Below are 14573 nucleotides of genomic sequence, written 5' to 3' on the forward strand. Positions count from 1 at the left end.
GCACTGGAAAAGCTGGTTTGAAGGTAATAAAGGCAGGTCTGGATGCAGAGATGGACACCTTGACTCTGGACTATGGTACCCCCAGATTCCCCTAGGGGAAGCTCTGGTTTTATTCGCTGGCCTCTTGCTTCCACCTTCTCTAGGTACTTCCCCTGGAATGAAGGGATCAAAGCTGGCACCTGCCCCCATGAGACATATCTGGAGGTCAAACATTACCTGATCTTCTAATGTGGCCCTGCCTCTTCTTGTGGAAACAGTGCATATAGTGAAAGGACTGAGGCAGAGATTAATGGCTCTGGGGTTGTAGCAGAACTAAGTCATGACAACCTGTGTTTTTATTGTTTTCTTTTATTTTGAGTATCTTTGTGCCAGTTGCAACCTCCTCCCTTCCTCTGGAGAGATGCTGAATTCAGCAAGTCTAGCTCCATCAGTTCTGCTCCCTGAACCCACGGGTTTCTGGTCACCTGATCATGCTTCTGTGAAGACAGGGCCTGTCTTCCTCTCAGCTCAGCACACTTCAGTGAAAGCAGAGTATTGCTGCTCTGGGGTCTGCTTTCAGCTTTAAATTTTGGCTCTTCATCCACAGCTACCTAGATGATGGCTCTGCTGTTCTCCTTGATCCTTGGTGAGTGCCCCTGCTCCTGTCGGCTTAGGCTCTCAAGCATTCTAGAACTCTCAGAAGAGAATCCCCTCTTTGCCCAGATGCGTGGTGCTGACCCAGGTATCTTTCACACAGAGGCTTCTTCCTTCTCTACATCTGGCAACTGTTCTAAACCTACAAAGTCACTTAATCTACGCCTAATCTATAATCCACTTTATCATTTTTTTATTTATTATATTTATAGTGAAAAATTTATAATAGTTTACCTCCTTTAACTTTTTACATACAACTCTGTAAGTATTTATTCAGGGATTTATAAAAACACAAATGAATGGAACTTGGATAGCAGCAGGTAGAGCAAGAAAATAAAATAAAATTGTAAGACCAATAACTTTCCTTGATGATATCTATTTTCCTCTCAAAATTGCTTTGCATAATGCTTCCTTAGTTTGCACTAGTTTCTAAATTAACCTAGAGCAAATTGGGATTTTATACTTAAAAGGACAGACTTTCCACCTTGACTCTTGGAGCTCTCAGCTGTCTGAATTTTTAAAATACCATATATTTCTGCAATCTTGCTTCCCCAGACGTTTGTTAAGAGCCTGTAACTAAGAAAACAAGCTTATTTTTATTGTCCTGATGACCTGGTATATCACCTAAGCCCACAATGATCTCTCTATTAGATGCTTATGTGTTCTATGTAGAGTGGTGGCCCTATTCTTTTCTTTTTTTTAATTTTTAAATTAAAAAAAAAAGATTTATTTATTTATTTATACAAGCACTGGGTACAGTCAGAAGCATGGGAGGGTGAGAGAATTCACCAGAGCTAGAGCGGGGAGCAGATCAGGCAGAAGGACCGAAGTACATTGCTGAGGGGAGCAGCAGGCGGCAGGAGAGGTCTGCGTGCTATGTGGGACCCTCCTCTGGTGTCCAGGTAGCAGCTGGGGATTGAACCGGTGCTGCAGAGGCTGCGGGCAGCTTTGCAACCCAGCGCTCAACCGCTGCGCCACCAGGGAGGCCCACTGGCCCTATTCTTAAACATTGATGCACCCCCCCCCCCATGTCACCTAACAGCTAGCTACTCTTTTTTAGATTAAATTAAATTTAATTATATATATTTTTTTTACATCGTTTTCCATTTTGTATGCATTTTCATCTTGTTATAATCCCCATACAATTCCCACCCCCCCCTTATTTTGACTCTAATCCCTCCTTTTCCCCACCCCCCGTAGTGTGTCTCTGGTTTATAGTTGCTTGTTGATTTTGATTTTCACTTTATTATAATTACTCTATATCCCAGTCCCTTGTCCCTTATTTAGGTTTTCTAAATTCCTGCTATGAGTGAGACCATCTGGTATTTTTCTTTTTCTTTCTGGCTTATTTCGCTGAGCATGATCCCCTCCAGCGCCATCCATGTTGCTGAAAATTGCATGTGTTTATCTTTTTTGAATGCTGGGTAATATTCCATGGTGTATATGTACCACATCTTCTTGATCCAGTCATCTATTTCTGGGCATTTGGGTTGTTTCCATAGCTTAGCTATTGTGAACAGTGCTGCTATAAACATAGGGGTGCAGGTGCTCTTTAGAATTAATGTTTCTGTGTCCTTTGGGTAAATCCCTAGGAGTGGAATTGCTGGATCATATGGAAGCTCCATCTTTAGCAGGTTGAGGAATCTCCAGACAGCTTTCCATAGTGGTTGGACCAGTTTGCACTCCCACCAGCAGTGCAGGAGAGTTCCTTTTTCTCCACATCCTTGCCAAAATTTGTTGTAGCTAGTTTTTTTAATACATGCCATTCTCACTGGTGTAAGATGGTATCTCATGGTAGTTTTGATTTGCATTTCCCTGATTACAAGTGATGTTGAACATTTTTTCATATGCCTGTTGGCCATTTGCATTTCCTCTTTGGAGAAGTTCCCTTTTAGCTCTTCTGCCCATTTTTTGACTGGATTATTTAATTTGTTTTTGTTGAGTCTCTTCAACTTTTTGTAGATTTTTGTGATCAGTCCTTTATCATTAGTGTTGTGTGCAAAAATTTTCCCCCAGTCGGTGGGATGTCTCTTAGTTTTGGTTACTGTCTTTTTTGCTGTACAGAAGCTCTTTTTTTTTTTTTTAAGATTTATTTATTTATTTATACAAGCACTGGGTACAGTCAAAAGTGTGGAAGGGTGAGTGAATTCACCAGAGCCAGACCAGGAACAGAACAGGCAGACTGATGAAATACACTGCTGAGGGGAGTAGCGGGAGTGGCAGGAGAGGTCTGCGTGCCATGTGGGACCCTTGCTGGCCGCCGGGGATGGAACCGGTGCTGTAGAGGCTGCGGGCAGCTTCACAGCCCAGCGCTCAACCGCTGCACCACCATGGGAGGCCCTGTACAGAAGCTCTTCAATTTGATGTAGTCCCAGCCTAACAGCTACTTTTGATCATCATGGACACACTACTGAATCTCCCAGATTCACCTTCAGTCCCCCCTCCTTCATAAAGCCTCTCTGAGCTGTGCTGCCCATAGCTATCTACCCTGAAGGAGAACTTCCACACCTGCTATAAGCTTTCAAATTTATGTCACTTCCACACTTGCTTTTCAGGCTTGGTGTGTTCAGTTCCCTTCACATGTAAACATGTTGTGTGTTCTTCACCAAACATGTGGATGTTGTGTATAATATAACCTTGTGGTTTAGACAGTTGCACACATGGTCTCACTGAATCTGTGGGTGATCACACCCTAAAGATTAAGGATATGGGCTTGTTAAGAAATATTTGGAAGCTAAGGGAAGAAAATATTTCAAGTAAGCCACTGAAATACTTGGTCTGCCTGAAAAGCTCTAGGCTGGAGGGACAAAGACATTAGCTCCTTCAGAAAGAACCTAAGGGGGGGTGAGGGCATCCAGGTCTGCAGATCAAGTTACGTAGGCCTCAGTGAACACTGGCGGGCACAGGGCTCAGGGTTCCACAGCACTAATAGGGAACCTGATGGGTAGAGGAGCTCATCACTCAGAGATCTGTAGGAAGGAACTCGAATGTCTTGAAGAGGTGCTGGTGCTTGAACCTAGATGTTTGGAACTAAATGGAGAGCTGCTTTCTGGCCCACTGACCAGGGTTTGGCAATGTGCAACCCAGAAACCAAGAGTCATTTTAACATGCTTAAGTGATGGAACAAAATCAAAAGAATGTGAAAATGACATAAGTTTAAATTTCAGTGTCTTTAAGTAAAAGTTTACTGGAACATGGCCATGCTCACTCATTGCATATATGTGCCTGCCCTCACGTCACAGGGGGAACTGGGACAAGTTGTAACAGAAACCACATGCCCACAAAACTTAAAATATATAAGCTCTGGCCCTTTATAGAAGTTTGTTGATCCTAAATGCAGTGCTAGTAAACATGACAGATCCTGCCAGTCTTCCTATTCTCTGCATGCCCCTCCCTGGCACTTTTACCTTCCTCTACCACTATGTCTTCCCAGGGCTTCCAACATGTTCTTCTCTCGAGACCAGTGGTTACATCACTAGAATAGAAACCCAAGTCTATCCATGGCCAGTCACCATCAAATGTGGAGAGACACAATGGATCAGTTTGCTGGGGTGGGATTGGTGTATGAGGCTCCTGGGCAGTGCTCACTTGTCCTGTGAGGCTGGCCATTCCAGGAGAAGTTCCTAACAGGGCTGTATCAATCACTGTAACTATCTCACAGTATTTGGTAGACGCCTTCTAGATGGTTATGGTTATTTGAGCAAAACTTTGGGAATTGGCTACATGACCTCACTGACTTCTCTCTTTTCTCCCCAGCCATTTGCACAGGACCTGGCTTTTCAGGTAAGATATTTTTAGGGTTTCAAGAAGAAGGCCTTCAAGCTCCAGAGACTGGAAATTTTGAAGTTCCTTGGGTCATGGAGAGAGGTGCTGGTTCAAAATAGTTCCTGTAGGGTTCCTTTTCATTTCCTGTGTCGCCCACTCGGTCTTAATGTGAATAGATTGCTAGCTCCAGCACATAGGAGGAATCGGTGTGGCTTATCTTGCAAGGGAGTTTCTTCCCCAGTTGACCTTCGTGGCCCGACTCTTGAGCACCTTCAAGTAGCAGAGGACTTTGTTTCAGGCTCAGAGGACAAGTTTCCTCTCTCCTTGTGGCCATATCTGCAAGTGAGTTTCCTTTGGCCCTCTGGGTTCTTCCATTTCTAAGTTCCTCTGCCAGTCTTAATGGGGCCTTCAAATTAGAAATGTAGCTTTCATGTAGCATGTGGACTGACAGCAGCCTGTAGGCCACCTCTGGAAGTTTTTTGTTTTTGCTTGTTTTTATTGCCGCGACACTGGTTTACAACACTGTAGATGATTCAGAATGTGAGGAGTCTTTGGGCAATGTCCACACTGCTTGGTTGAGGAGGGAAGGGGCTGCACAGAGAGAATAATTGTGGGAGGAAGGCTGCGGTGGTCCAAACTCAGGGGGCTGGTTGTGGCTTGTCTGTCTCCTACATTATCCCTTCAGCTTACTCTTCTCTCCATGACAGAGGCTTTCCCAGAGAGGGGCAGCTGCAAATGTCACTGTGGGTGTGCAACCTCCTCCACCCTGCGGGTGCAGCTTGACCCCTCCAGGGTTGCTGCGTCTGGGTGCTCAGCCTGACACTCAGATTACTTAGAGGTTTTTCAGTCTCTCACAACTGGTACATGGAGACAACTGCCCTCTTTGGGGTCTCCCCACATCCCAGTATATTGCTTCTGCATCCTGACCCCTCCATCTCTCCGCTAGTAAAGCACAACCCAGGACACAGTTGCCCAGGTGGGCCCCTCCATGCTTCTCTCTAGATTCCAGTTCTTTTCTCATCCCTTCTGAGATTTCATTTATACTTACTCTGTTTCTTTCTTCTGTACATATTTCTCCTTTCCTAGGAGGTGCTCAAATCCTCCACTTCATGGAAAATAAAAACTCATTTAAAGCAAAAATTTTTAATTCAAAATCAAATAAAATAACCTAAACATGACTCTGACAGCTAATACTCACCAGAGTCCATAATGATGCCAATCCAAATGCTCATCTTGGTTACAATGACCTAAAAGTTATTTCTAGTTGACGCCTCTGGACTTATATTTTTACTTAGATATATACACCTACACTTGGGTATTCAAGAAGTGAAAACATTTCTTAGTTTTTTGCAGACATAATTTAATTTCTATCACTAGCCATCTTTCCTCATCTTGCTCCCTCCAAAATATAATGGAAGAAGAGGAGAGAAACAAAATGTATAAACCCAAACCTAAACATCTTAATACAGTTTAAAATTAGCCAGGTCAGAGTTTTCTCATTCAAACACTTCTTCTGGGGTTGTTTCCAAGTTCTGGAGAGTTTGTGCAGGGTTGAGACAAGCGGCGACATTGGGGAACCTGGTTCTCAGAAGTCATCTTCTATTCATGCAAGAAGCCCTGCCACGTGGCTCATGTTGACACATGTTACACTGTTCATATCTCACAGGACACAGACTTCTAGTTGATATTTGGCCCCTTCAGGAGCACCAGAACCCTCTTGACCTCCCCAACCCACTCCGTGGAGGTGTGGCAAATTCAGCTCTTCTGTGTCACTCTGAGGCTGCAGGACACGTGGTGGGATTGCCTCAGACCTATAACATTTAATCTCCTTAAGGGCAGCAATTTGATGATCTTGTTCCTCACCATTCTCTGAGTCATACAATACTATCTGGGAGGCAGTATCTGCTCAGCAAAAGTTTGTTTCCTGATGGGCTCTTTGCTGGTTTCCCTGCAGTTATCTCCATTCTCTGTCTGTGTCTTGGTGAAAGGGAGAGCTTTTCTGGTAGTATTTCCCAGAGTGGTAGTCAGGGAGCAGAAACCACTTCTTTATTATTTAGACTTATCTGGAGGACTCGTGGAGCCTCTCTCCCACCTCCAAACCATAGAATCCCCTAGAAGTTTTGGGGCTCTGAGACTTTGAGCCTCTGGATCTTCCCTTGTTAGTGTTTACTGTGTTTCTTCTAAATTGAGTTCTTGGACATAGGAAGCAGCAAGGATGTACAGGGGTGGATGATTGGCTGTTGGGGGACAGGAGAGAGAGAGAATCAGGTTGTTCAGCTCAAATTCTATCCGGACATTCTGTCCCAGTCTGGCTGCCATGGGGAGAGAGTCATGATGAAGAAAGATCAAAATAGATATTATCTTTACATTCATGTTTTCACCTGGGGACTTGACTATCTGATAGAATTACTGTATGGTCTCTATTTCTATGAAGAACATATTCTTTATCTGTGAAATAGTGGGGAGGATTTTGATGGCCTCTGGAGGACCTTACAATTTCTCTGCTAGAGATTCTAAGAACTCTACTGGATCTTCATCAGTCTCTTTCTCTTAATCTTCAAACTCAAATGCTAGCAGTCATATTCAGCTATCATGAAGTGGAGTTTCTTGGGAGGTTGCAATTAAGAGTATAGCAGAACCAGAACCCAGAGAGGGAGGTTCTGAAGCTCCTCCCCCTCCCCTACCCCTTTGGTGTCTCCTGTCTCATTCCCCAACTCCCCTCACCCTCCACGAATAGTGGAAGTGTCCCAAGATAACTGTAAATATATCTGAGTATTCTCTGGGCTACCCCCAGAGATCTCCAGCCACTGTCTCATTTCTTTGCAGAGTCTTCATCCAGGCTCCGACTGGTGGGAGGCCGCCACCATTGTGAAGGGCGGGTGGAGGTGGAACAGGAAGGTCTGTGGGGCACCATTTGTGATGATGGCTGGGACATAAAAGACGTTGCCGTGGTATGCCGGGAGCTGGGCTGTGGAGCAGCCAAGGGGGTGCCCTATGGTAATTTATATAAGCCACCAGCAGCAGAAGAACAAAAAGTCCTCTTCCAAGATGTCAATTGCTTAGGGGTGGAAGATGCACTGTCTCAATGTGATAAAAGTGAAGATGTTTTTAACTGCCTTCATCAGGAGGATGCGGGTGCATCCTGTGAGAGTGAGTATGCAGAACTTGAGAATCATCTTCCAGCTGCCCACACCCCACTGACCACTCTCAATTGCCCTCACATTTTCTCTATTTTGGGTCTTGGAGAACACATTCTCAGCTAGAATTGCTATTCTTTCTTGCTTTAGTTAATGATTTTTCTCTTAGTTTCAATCTATATACTGCCTATTTCTCTTCTTAGGAGAAGCTCCTTGAGAGCTTCTCAAGGAGCTCACCATCTAGGTAGGTAGATAGGAGATGCTCATAGGAAACCAACACAACACATCTATAGAGGCATCTACCTGTATCCCTCTCTCTTTCTCTCTCTCTCTCTCCCTACCTACCTACTTACCTACCTACTACCTATCTAATTACATAAAGAGATGAGAGATATTAATATACAGAAAACAAATATATGAACTTAAGAAATATATAAACTATATAAAATTAAGTATAGTTGCTATTATATATACATATATTGACTAGAATTGTTATTCTTTCTTGTTGATGTAATGAATTTTCTCTTGTATATAACTATGTATAAGAGGCTAATGGAAAACCAATACAACACAGTTTTCCCCCCAACATTGAATTCATTTACTCCACTTTTACATATTGGTCCTATGTATCAATAACTTCTCCACTCTTTGTGTATACTTTCTCCCCCATTAGACTGTGGTTTAGCTAAGGAATTAGTCCATGCTTTCTCTTTGTTACCCCACAGTTTGTTACCCATTAAATCTTTGTGCCTTGATGCAAAGGTCTCATTCCTAGTTCTTAGAAAGATTGAGGGTTGGGAACACTAATCTGGGATACTGGGGTGATAATGTGAAACTGAACCAAAATATTTTTGGTTTAGGACATGTCGTGTGTGGTTGTTATTGTACTTCATTCTATTTAAAAATGTATGCAATGCCTCCACTTGCCTCTTTTAGTAGCACATAAGAACTTGAATGTGAAATGATTTGAAAAATCAAAAATGTTACAGAAATAATGATTCAACTTGGAATTGAGAAATGACTTTCACTCCATCAATTCACTCAGCCATTCTGCAGCAAGCTCACTCTGGTATATATTATACTGTACACTAACAACAGAGAGCTGGAACAGATGCTTCCTCTTTCTTTCCCCACAGTCCTAGAGAGCTTGCGGTTGATTGATGGCCCGGGGCGCTGCAAGGGGCGTGTGGAAGTGAAGCACCAAGATCAGTGGGGTACTGTGTGCATGTCGGAAAGAGGCCTCCCAGCTGCAAAGGTGATGTGCCGACAGCTAGGGTGTGGGAGGGCCACACTGACCCAGAGATGCTGCAAAAAGAATACCCAGGGCCAAGGGCCCATCTGGCTGAGCCAGTTGTCATGCTCAGGACAAGAAAAAAGCCTTGTGGACTGCCCTTCTGGACTCTGGGGGAAGAACAACTGTACCCACGATGAAGACATGTGGGTTGAGTGTGAAGGTAAGTCCTATCTGTCAAGAGACTTTGGTTATTTTGAATGGGATTAAATGGAATTCTATTCAAGCAATGTTCACAGAAAAATACTCAAGCAATAAAGACCATGACAAAGTTACTAAATTGTGCTGTTTGGCAATTTTTAGATTTCAAAAGGAAATAGTAATATCTGCCTTTTTATTTATTTATTTTAAAAAAAGATTTATTTATTTTTGCATAAAAGAGCTGGGGTACAGGCCAAAGGTGGGGGGGATTCACCAGAGGCAGAGTGGGGAACAGAACAGACAGACTGACTGAAATACAGTGCTGAGGGGAGCAGTGGGTGAGACAGGCAAGTTCTGCTGTGCCATGACGGTCACCTCCCCGGCCGGGGATCGAACTCGTGCTGCAATGGCTGCGGATTGCTTCATAGTGCTGCCTCTTAACCCCTTGCACCACCAGGGAGGCCCCCATACCTGCCTTTTTATATGACATTGCTTTAAACAGAATCATGCACTATATTAAAATGAACTCTTATATGGAACTCTATGTAATAGGACAAGGCATACCATTCCATTAATTGTTGCACTTCAGTTTTTAAAACCTATTAGAAAGTACTTATAAATATTAGATTTTTATAAATAGATGAAGAAGTGAAACATTTCTAGGTAAGGGCATGGACCTGGACCACATGGGAGTGGAAACTAGAGAAGGGATTGTAATTATAGAAAAAATAGGTGGAGAGGTCCAAACGTGCTGATGAGATTTGGACGTAGATGAAAATGATCTTCTTCTTCTTTCCATGCCTTTCTCTGTCTCCTGAATTTCTCCTGTGCCCTACAGATCCTTTCGATCTGCGGCTGGTAGGAGGAGACAATCGCTGCTCTGGACGACTGGAGGTGCTGCACAACGGGGTGTGGGGCTCTGTCTGTGATGACGACTGGGGAGAAAAGCAGGACCAGATGGTATGCAAGCAACTGGGCTGTGGGGAGTCCCTCTCTCCATCTGCCAAAGTCCGGAAAAGCTTTGGTCCTGGGGTTGGCCGCATCTGGCTGGATGATGTTCGTTGCTCAGGGAAGGAGGAGTCCCTAGAGCAGTGCCGGCACAGGTTCTGGGGATATCACAACTGCAACCACAAGGAAGATGTGGGTGTGGTCTGCTCAGGTGAGTGTTGTAGGTGGAGCTCATGAGGACAAGCTTGGGGGGAGGGTTAGAAGTTGGAGATTCCGGGGCGCTCTGCCAGTATCTTGTGGCAGCCATAATCTCACCTACTCTGTGCATGCTTCAAAGTAGGCACATTAATTTAATTAATGAACAGTTAATGAAATAAATCAATGCATAACTAATTTTCATTTTAAGTGCTCAATTGAGTCACTTGAGTAGAAAACAGAATAATCATTTAAAAACATACATATATTTAATGTGAGAACAAGAGGGGTTTTGAAAATCATGGCATCAACATCCTTACATTAAACATGAAAGTGAGAATCAGAGAAAATAAACAGTTTTACAAAATCATAAAAATTGCTTTCAAATAATAGAACAGAACTAAAATGACCAATCTTGACTCTTAAGTCATGGTTCATTCTCTTAGATGACCCAACCCTCAAACCCACATTTAAACTATGGAAGAGATGTCACTCCCCAGATTTTAAACTTAAAAATCTGTGGGAAGGGTGGTAGGTAGGGAGCTCTGTGGAAATGCCCATGATTTGTATTATTAGGAAAGTTGGGATACCAGTCTTAAAGTGTAAATGCCTTTACAGGAATAGAGGAAAAAGCCCTGACCCAAAATACAAGTGTAACCTCTCTCAAAAGAATTGCAAGTTTGCAGTTTACCTTTGTAAACAGAGTGAGAAGCTGAGTGTACAAGGTTGCTTGGTTAAATACCCTAAACTGGACAGAGGGAAGCGCTGATAACCGACTAAGGGTGCCAGGAGTGTCTTGAATAAAGACTTTATGACAGAAGATGAAGACTAGGTAGGGTCTGAGTCCTACCACTGCCATTTTGAGGTTATGTAACCTTAGATGGTCACTTAACTGCTTAGAAACCAGCTTTTTCATCTGTAAAATAGGGACACATTTGTCCTGTTCACTAAAAAATGTGATTGTGGGAAGATAGGATGTGCTAATATATGTGGATACTGTTTATGACTCACATGGGAGCTGGTTGAATGTCCTGGGATGCTGCACAGATTCTGATATGACTCACATCAGAGGGGATTGTGTGTGTGACTTAAACTTTGAGAGCATCTCTATTTCCTAAACTCAATTCTAAATTCTTTAACCGTTTTGAGCTTGAATGACAATCTGTTCCTGGCATGTGCCCATCCTTACTGTACATTCTTCTCTTTACAGAACAGTAACCTGATCTTACTGATGCTTGAATGCCCGCGCTGGACCTGAGTACTTTCTACTTTCTCATGGACCCTGATGGCCCAGCATGAGCACGGGGCCTGCAGGCTTTATCCACCTCCTCAGCAGGAGTCTGAACACTGCTTATGCTTCCCTTTCAGAGCCAAGCACCCCATCATTGATTGGAGAGATGAATTGTTGAGTTCCTTCCTGATGGGAAAGATGGACTCTGAGTCATTTCTTTGTCACTGCTGACTTTTTATCACTGACTCTGTCCTCTCTCATCTCAACATGCTTGAGATCCCCAGACCTGTTACTCTCTGCAATGCAAGCCATTAATAGGCAAGTTGTATGTCTGTAAAGAACATAAAAGGAATGAGACCACTAAAAGAACACTTGAAAGAAAATTTGGTAGACAGTTACATGAAACTTGGGGGGAACAATCTCAGAGTTTTTGAACTCTTTTTCTCAAATTTTAAGTGATTACAACAATTAGTAACACCTCATTTCTCTCCTATTCTTTGGTGAAAGTAGACGATTTTCTCAGGAAGAGAGTAATATTCTGTAATCCCAGACATTTCCATGACACATGGGAGTAGGTGGTGCATCTCCTAAGTGCTCCCAACAAAATACCTTTGTTGACTATCTGTATACAACTTGCCATCCTGGTTGGCATTGAACAAAAGTCTCACAGATGCCCTTTACTTTATCCAATGGAAAGTACTTGGGACTGCCTTTGGGAGAAAGGAAATAAGATTAAGTCGAGAACATTTGGGGAGATCCAGAGTTGTGTCTTACACCAATCAGATGATCATTTTCATTTTATGAACCTTGAGGTCAGCAAGTCTGAGTGAGCATTGACAGAATAATACTAACAACATCAAGACAATTCTAAAAATGGACTTCAGATGCTGAGGCTAGGTTGAGTACCTGTATTATACCTACAATAGTGCTATTTAATAAAGTAGAGCTCTCAGTCTCAGCACTTGCCAGTCCATGTGACATTTTTTCCTGTCCATGGGGAATCAGGTGTGTCAGCTTCACAGGGATGGCTCTTTAGATAAGATTAGGTAGAAGTGAACCCATCAGCAGATAGTAACATATGTGTAATGTAGCTCTCTCCTCTGGATGTGGGACTCTCTCCCTGTTTTTCTCTTGCTCCAGCCTGTGAACGCACTCCTGCACTTGAATGATGTAGGTCCAATAACCAACTCTGATGTCAAGCCCTTCTAATCCTATATCAATTTTGCTTTTCGTCTAACAGTGTGTTTATATCTCTTTTCCCAAGACATATCAATCTCTGGCCTCTGACTCTGAGTAAACTGTCATAACAGTTCATCTGTAAAAACTGGCTAAGGAGAAGAAGGGTGTGATGGGCAGGAGAGGCATGGCAATAACTGGGCCCAAGGCTGACTGGAAGTCAGGGGGCAAAGCTGTGACTCCCTGAGTCACTCCCTGTCTAGAGCATTCATTCTTTTAGCACTAGGTTTCAAGAAAACAAACTAGAGCAGGAGAAAAGACCATTAACATTGTAAAACTGAAATGTAATAATGAGGTCTCCTAAAAAACAAATGAGTCCTTGAGGAAATGCATGGAACTCATAACATTCGGTGACAAACACATGATTGACCTTATCTTAGGGTTATGGTGTATTTGTCAGCTTTGCTCTGCATTACTTAGGAACTATAAGAAACTATGGGCAGAGGGAGCTAGAATCATGCATATTGGCTGTTAGATTTCATGGCTGCTAATGACACTGGAGTGTGTTTCTGCCTCTTAACCACTGCAAGATCTCAATTTGTTGAATGCATATTTAAAAACCAGCAAAAAAATAGGTAGAGAAACCCATCTTCATAGAAGAGAAGGAAATATGTTAATTGACAAAGTGACTGCCTTATATGATTGATTCTCATAGGTCTTCCTTATTTTCCCTATTGAATAGCATTCTGGTCCCTCCATTTCATAGCATCTGGCATCTAAAAGCATGAATTGCCTAGATAGAGTAATTGAAAAGCCCTTTTATCCTAAGTGGAGTAAAAATAAGTTGGGATTTTATAAAAGGAGCTTTGATTTCCCCTTAATTTCTGCATTAGATTTTCTGTCATAAAATCCTTATATAGTTAAAACCTATAGAACCAATCATATAAAAGCAGCAGCTCATGGGGGGAGAAGTAAATTCATGCAGAAAGACCTTACAGTAGTCATAGACAGTGTTAGCATGTTCAATAAAAATGCCTCATTAAAGGAGATGAAAGTGGTTTCTTGCCTGCTAGCCCAAGAATATGGCTATTTAATCTTTATATGATATAATAAAATCTTGGCATACACATACCACTATTCTATACTTCCCTGTTCTCTTATATCTAGGTGAGACTGTATGTCCTATTCTCACCATGATAGTGATTTATGACATCTTCACACTAAAATATTTGACAGCAATTTGTCTTCTCCTGGCTCTTCTTGACATTATCTGCTGGCTTGCTAGAGAAAACCCCAATAGTGTAGGACAGGTCAGAACCAGAAGTTGGAAGAAGCTTGAGTCTCTGAGTGAGAGGTTGCAGTCATAATTTAACCCATGCACTGGTGTATATGGTATGAATGAGAGATAAACACAATTTGTATTAACTAAGTCACTGAGTTGTCACTTGAAGATATTTTTGTGTATTTTAAGACTTAGTTTTTTAAAGACAAGTTTTATGTTCACAGGTTTTATGTTATTACCAAGAGGAAGCTATGGAAATTTCCCTTATTCCTTCCCATAGCCTCCTGCATGTAACTGCACAAGCATAGTTGTCACCGTTGTCAACATCCTCCACCAGACCAGTATATTTGCCACAATTAATGAACCTACATTGACACAAAGTCCTCATGGGGAGTGTGTTTATTGTGACTAGTGCTCAGATCTTGACAGGCCACATTCCTGCTTGCACTGGTGCCCAGAGAGAGATTTCAGAGATTCTGGTCTGTTTATTCCTGAGGTTCTTCTTATTTGCAGACCCAAGCCAGGAGCCCTGTCTGGCCAGAGAAATAAGTGGAAGTTCTGCCTGATTTGGGTCCCAAGAATATGGGTCATATAAACAGTGGAGTCTTTTTATAGCACCCTGTCAGGGAAGAACATATGCAGTCTCACTTCACTCACTTCTCTGAGAACAGATCATGACCAATGTCCTTGCCCAATTAGATACCCCAACAAGAAGTTCTATCTGCCCATAGATGCTAGTAGCTGCCTGATCAGCACCTCAAGCTGTATTGAATG

At 42.6% G+C, this 14573-nt stretch overlaps 1 protein-coding gene across 1 annotated transcript in view; it reads left to right on the forward strand.

Moving 5' to 3' along the window:
• Positions 1 to 597: 597 nt before the first annotated feature.
• CD5L (CD5 molecule like) overlaps positions 598 to 14573 on the forward strand; it is a gene marked incomplete at both ends in the record, with an annotated part of 30237 nt that continues 16261 nt past the window's right edge. Inside the window, 6 exons of the mRNA XM_084242395.1 lie at positions 598 to 625; positions 4390 to 4416; positions 7225 to 7548; positions 8672 to 8989; positions 9806 to 10126; positions 10729 to 10814. Coding sequence (XP_084098521.1) covers positions 598 to 625; positions 4390 to 4416; positions 7225 to 7548; positions 8672 to 8989; positions 9806 to 10126; positions 10729 to 10814 — 1104 coding nt within the window. The remainder of the gene's footprint in view (positions 626 to 4389; positions 4417 to 7224; positions 7549 to 8671; positions 8990 to 9805; positions 10127 to 10728; positions 10815 to 14573) is intronic.

Source organism: Talpa europaea (genome assembly GCF_964194135.1).
Source record: "Talpa europaea genome assembly, chromosome: 9".
Taxonomy (NCBI): domain Eukaryota; kingdom Metazoa; phylum Chordata; class Mammalia; order Eulipotyphla; family Talpidae; genus Talpa; species Talpa europaea.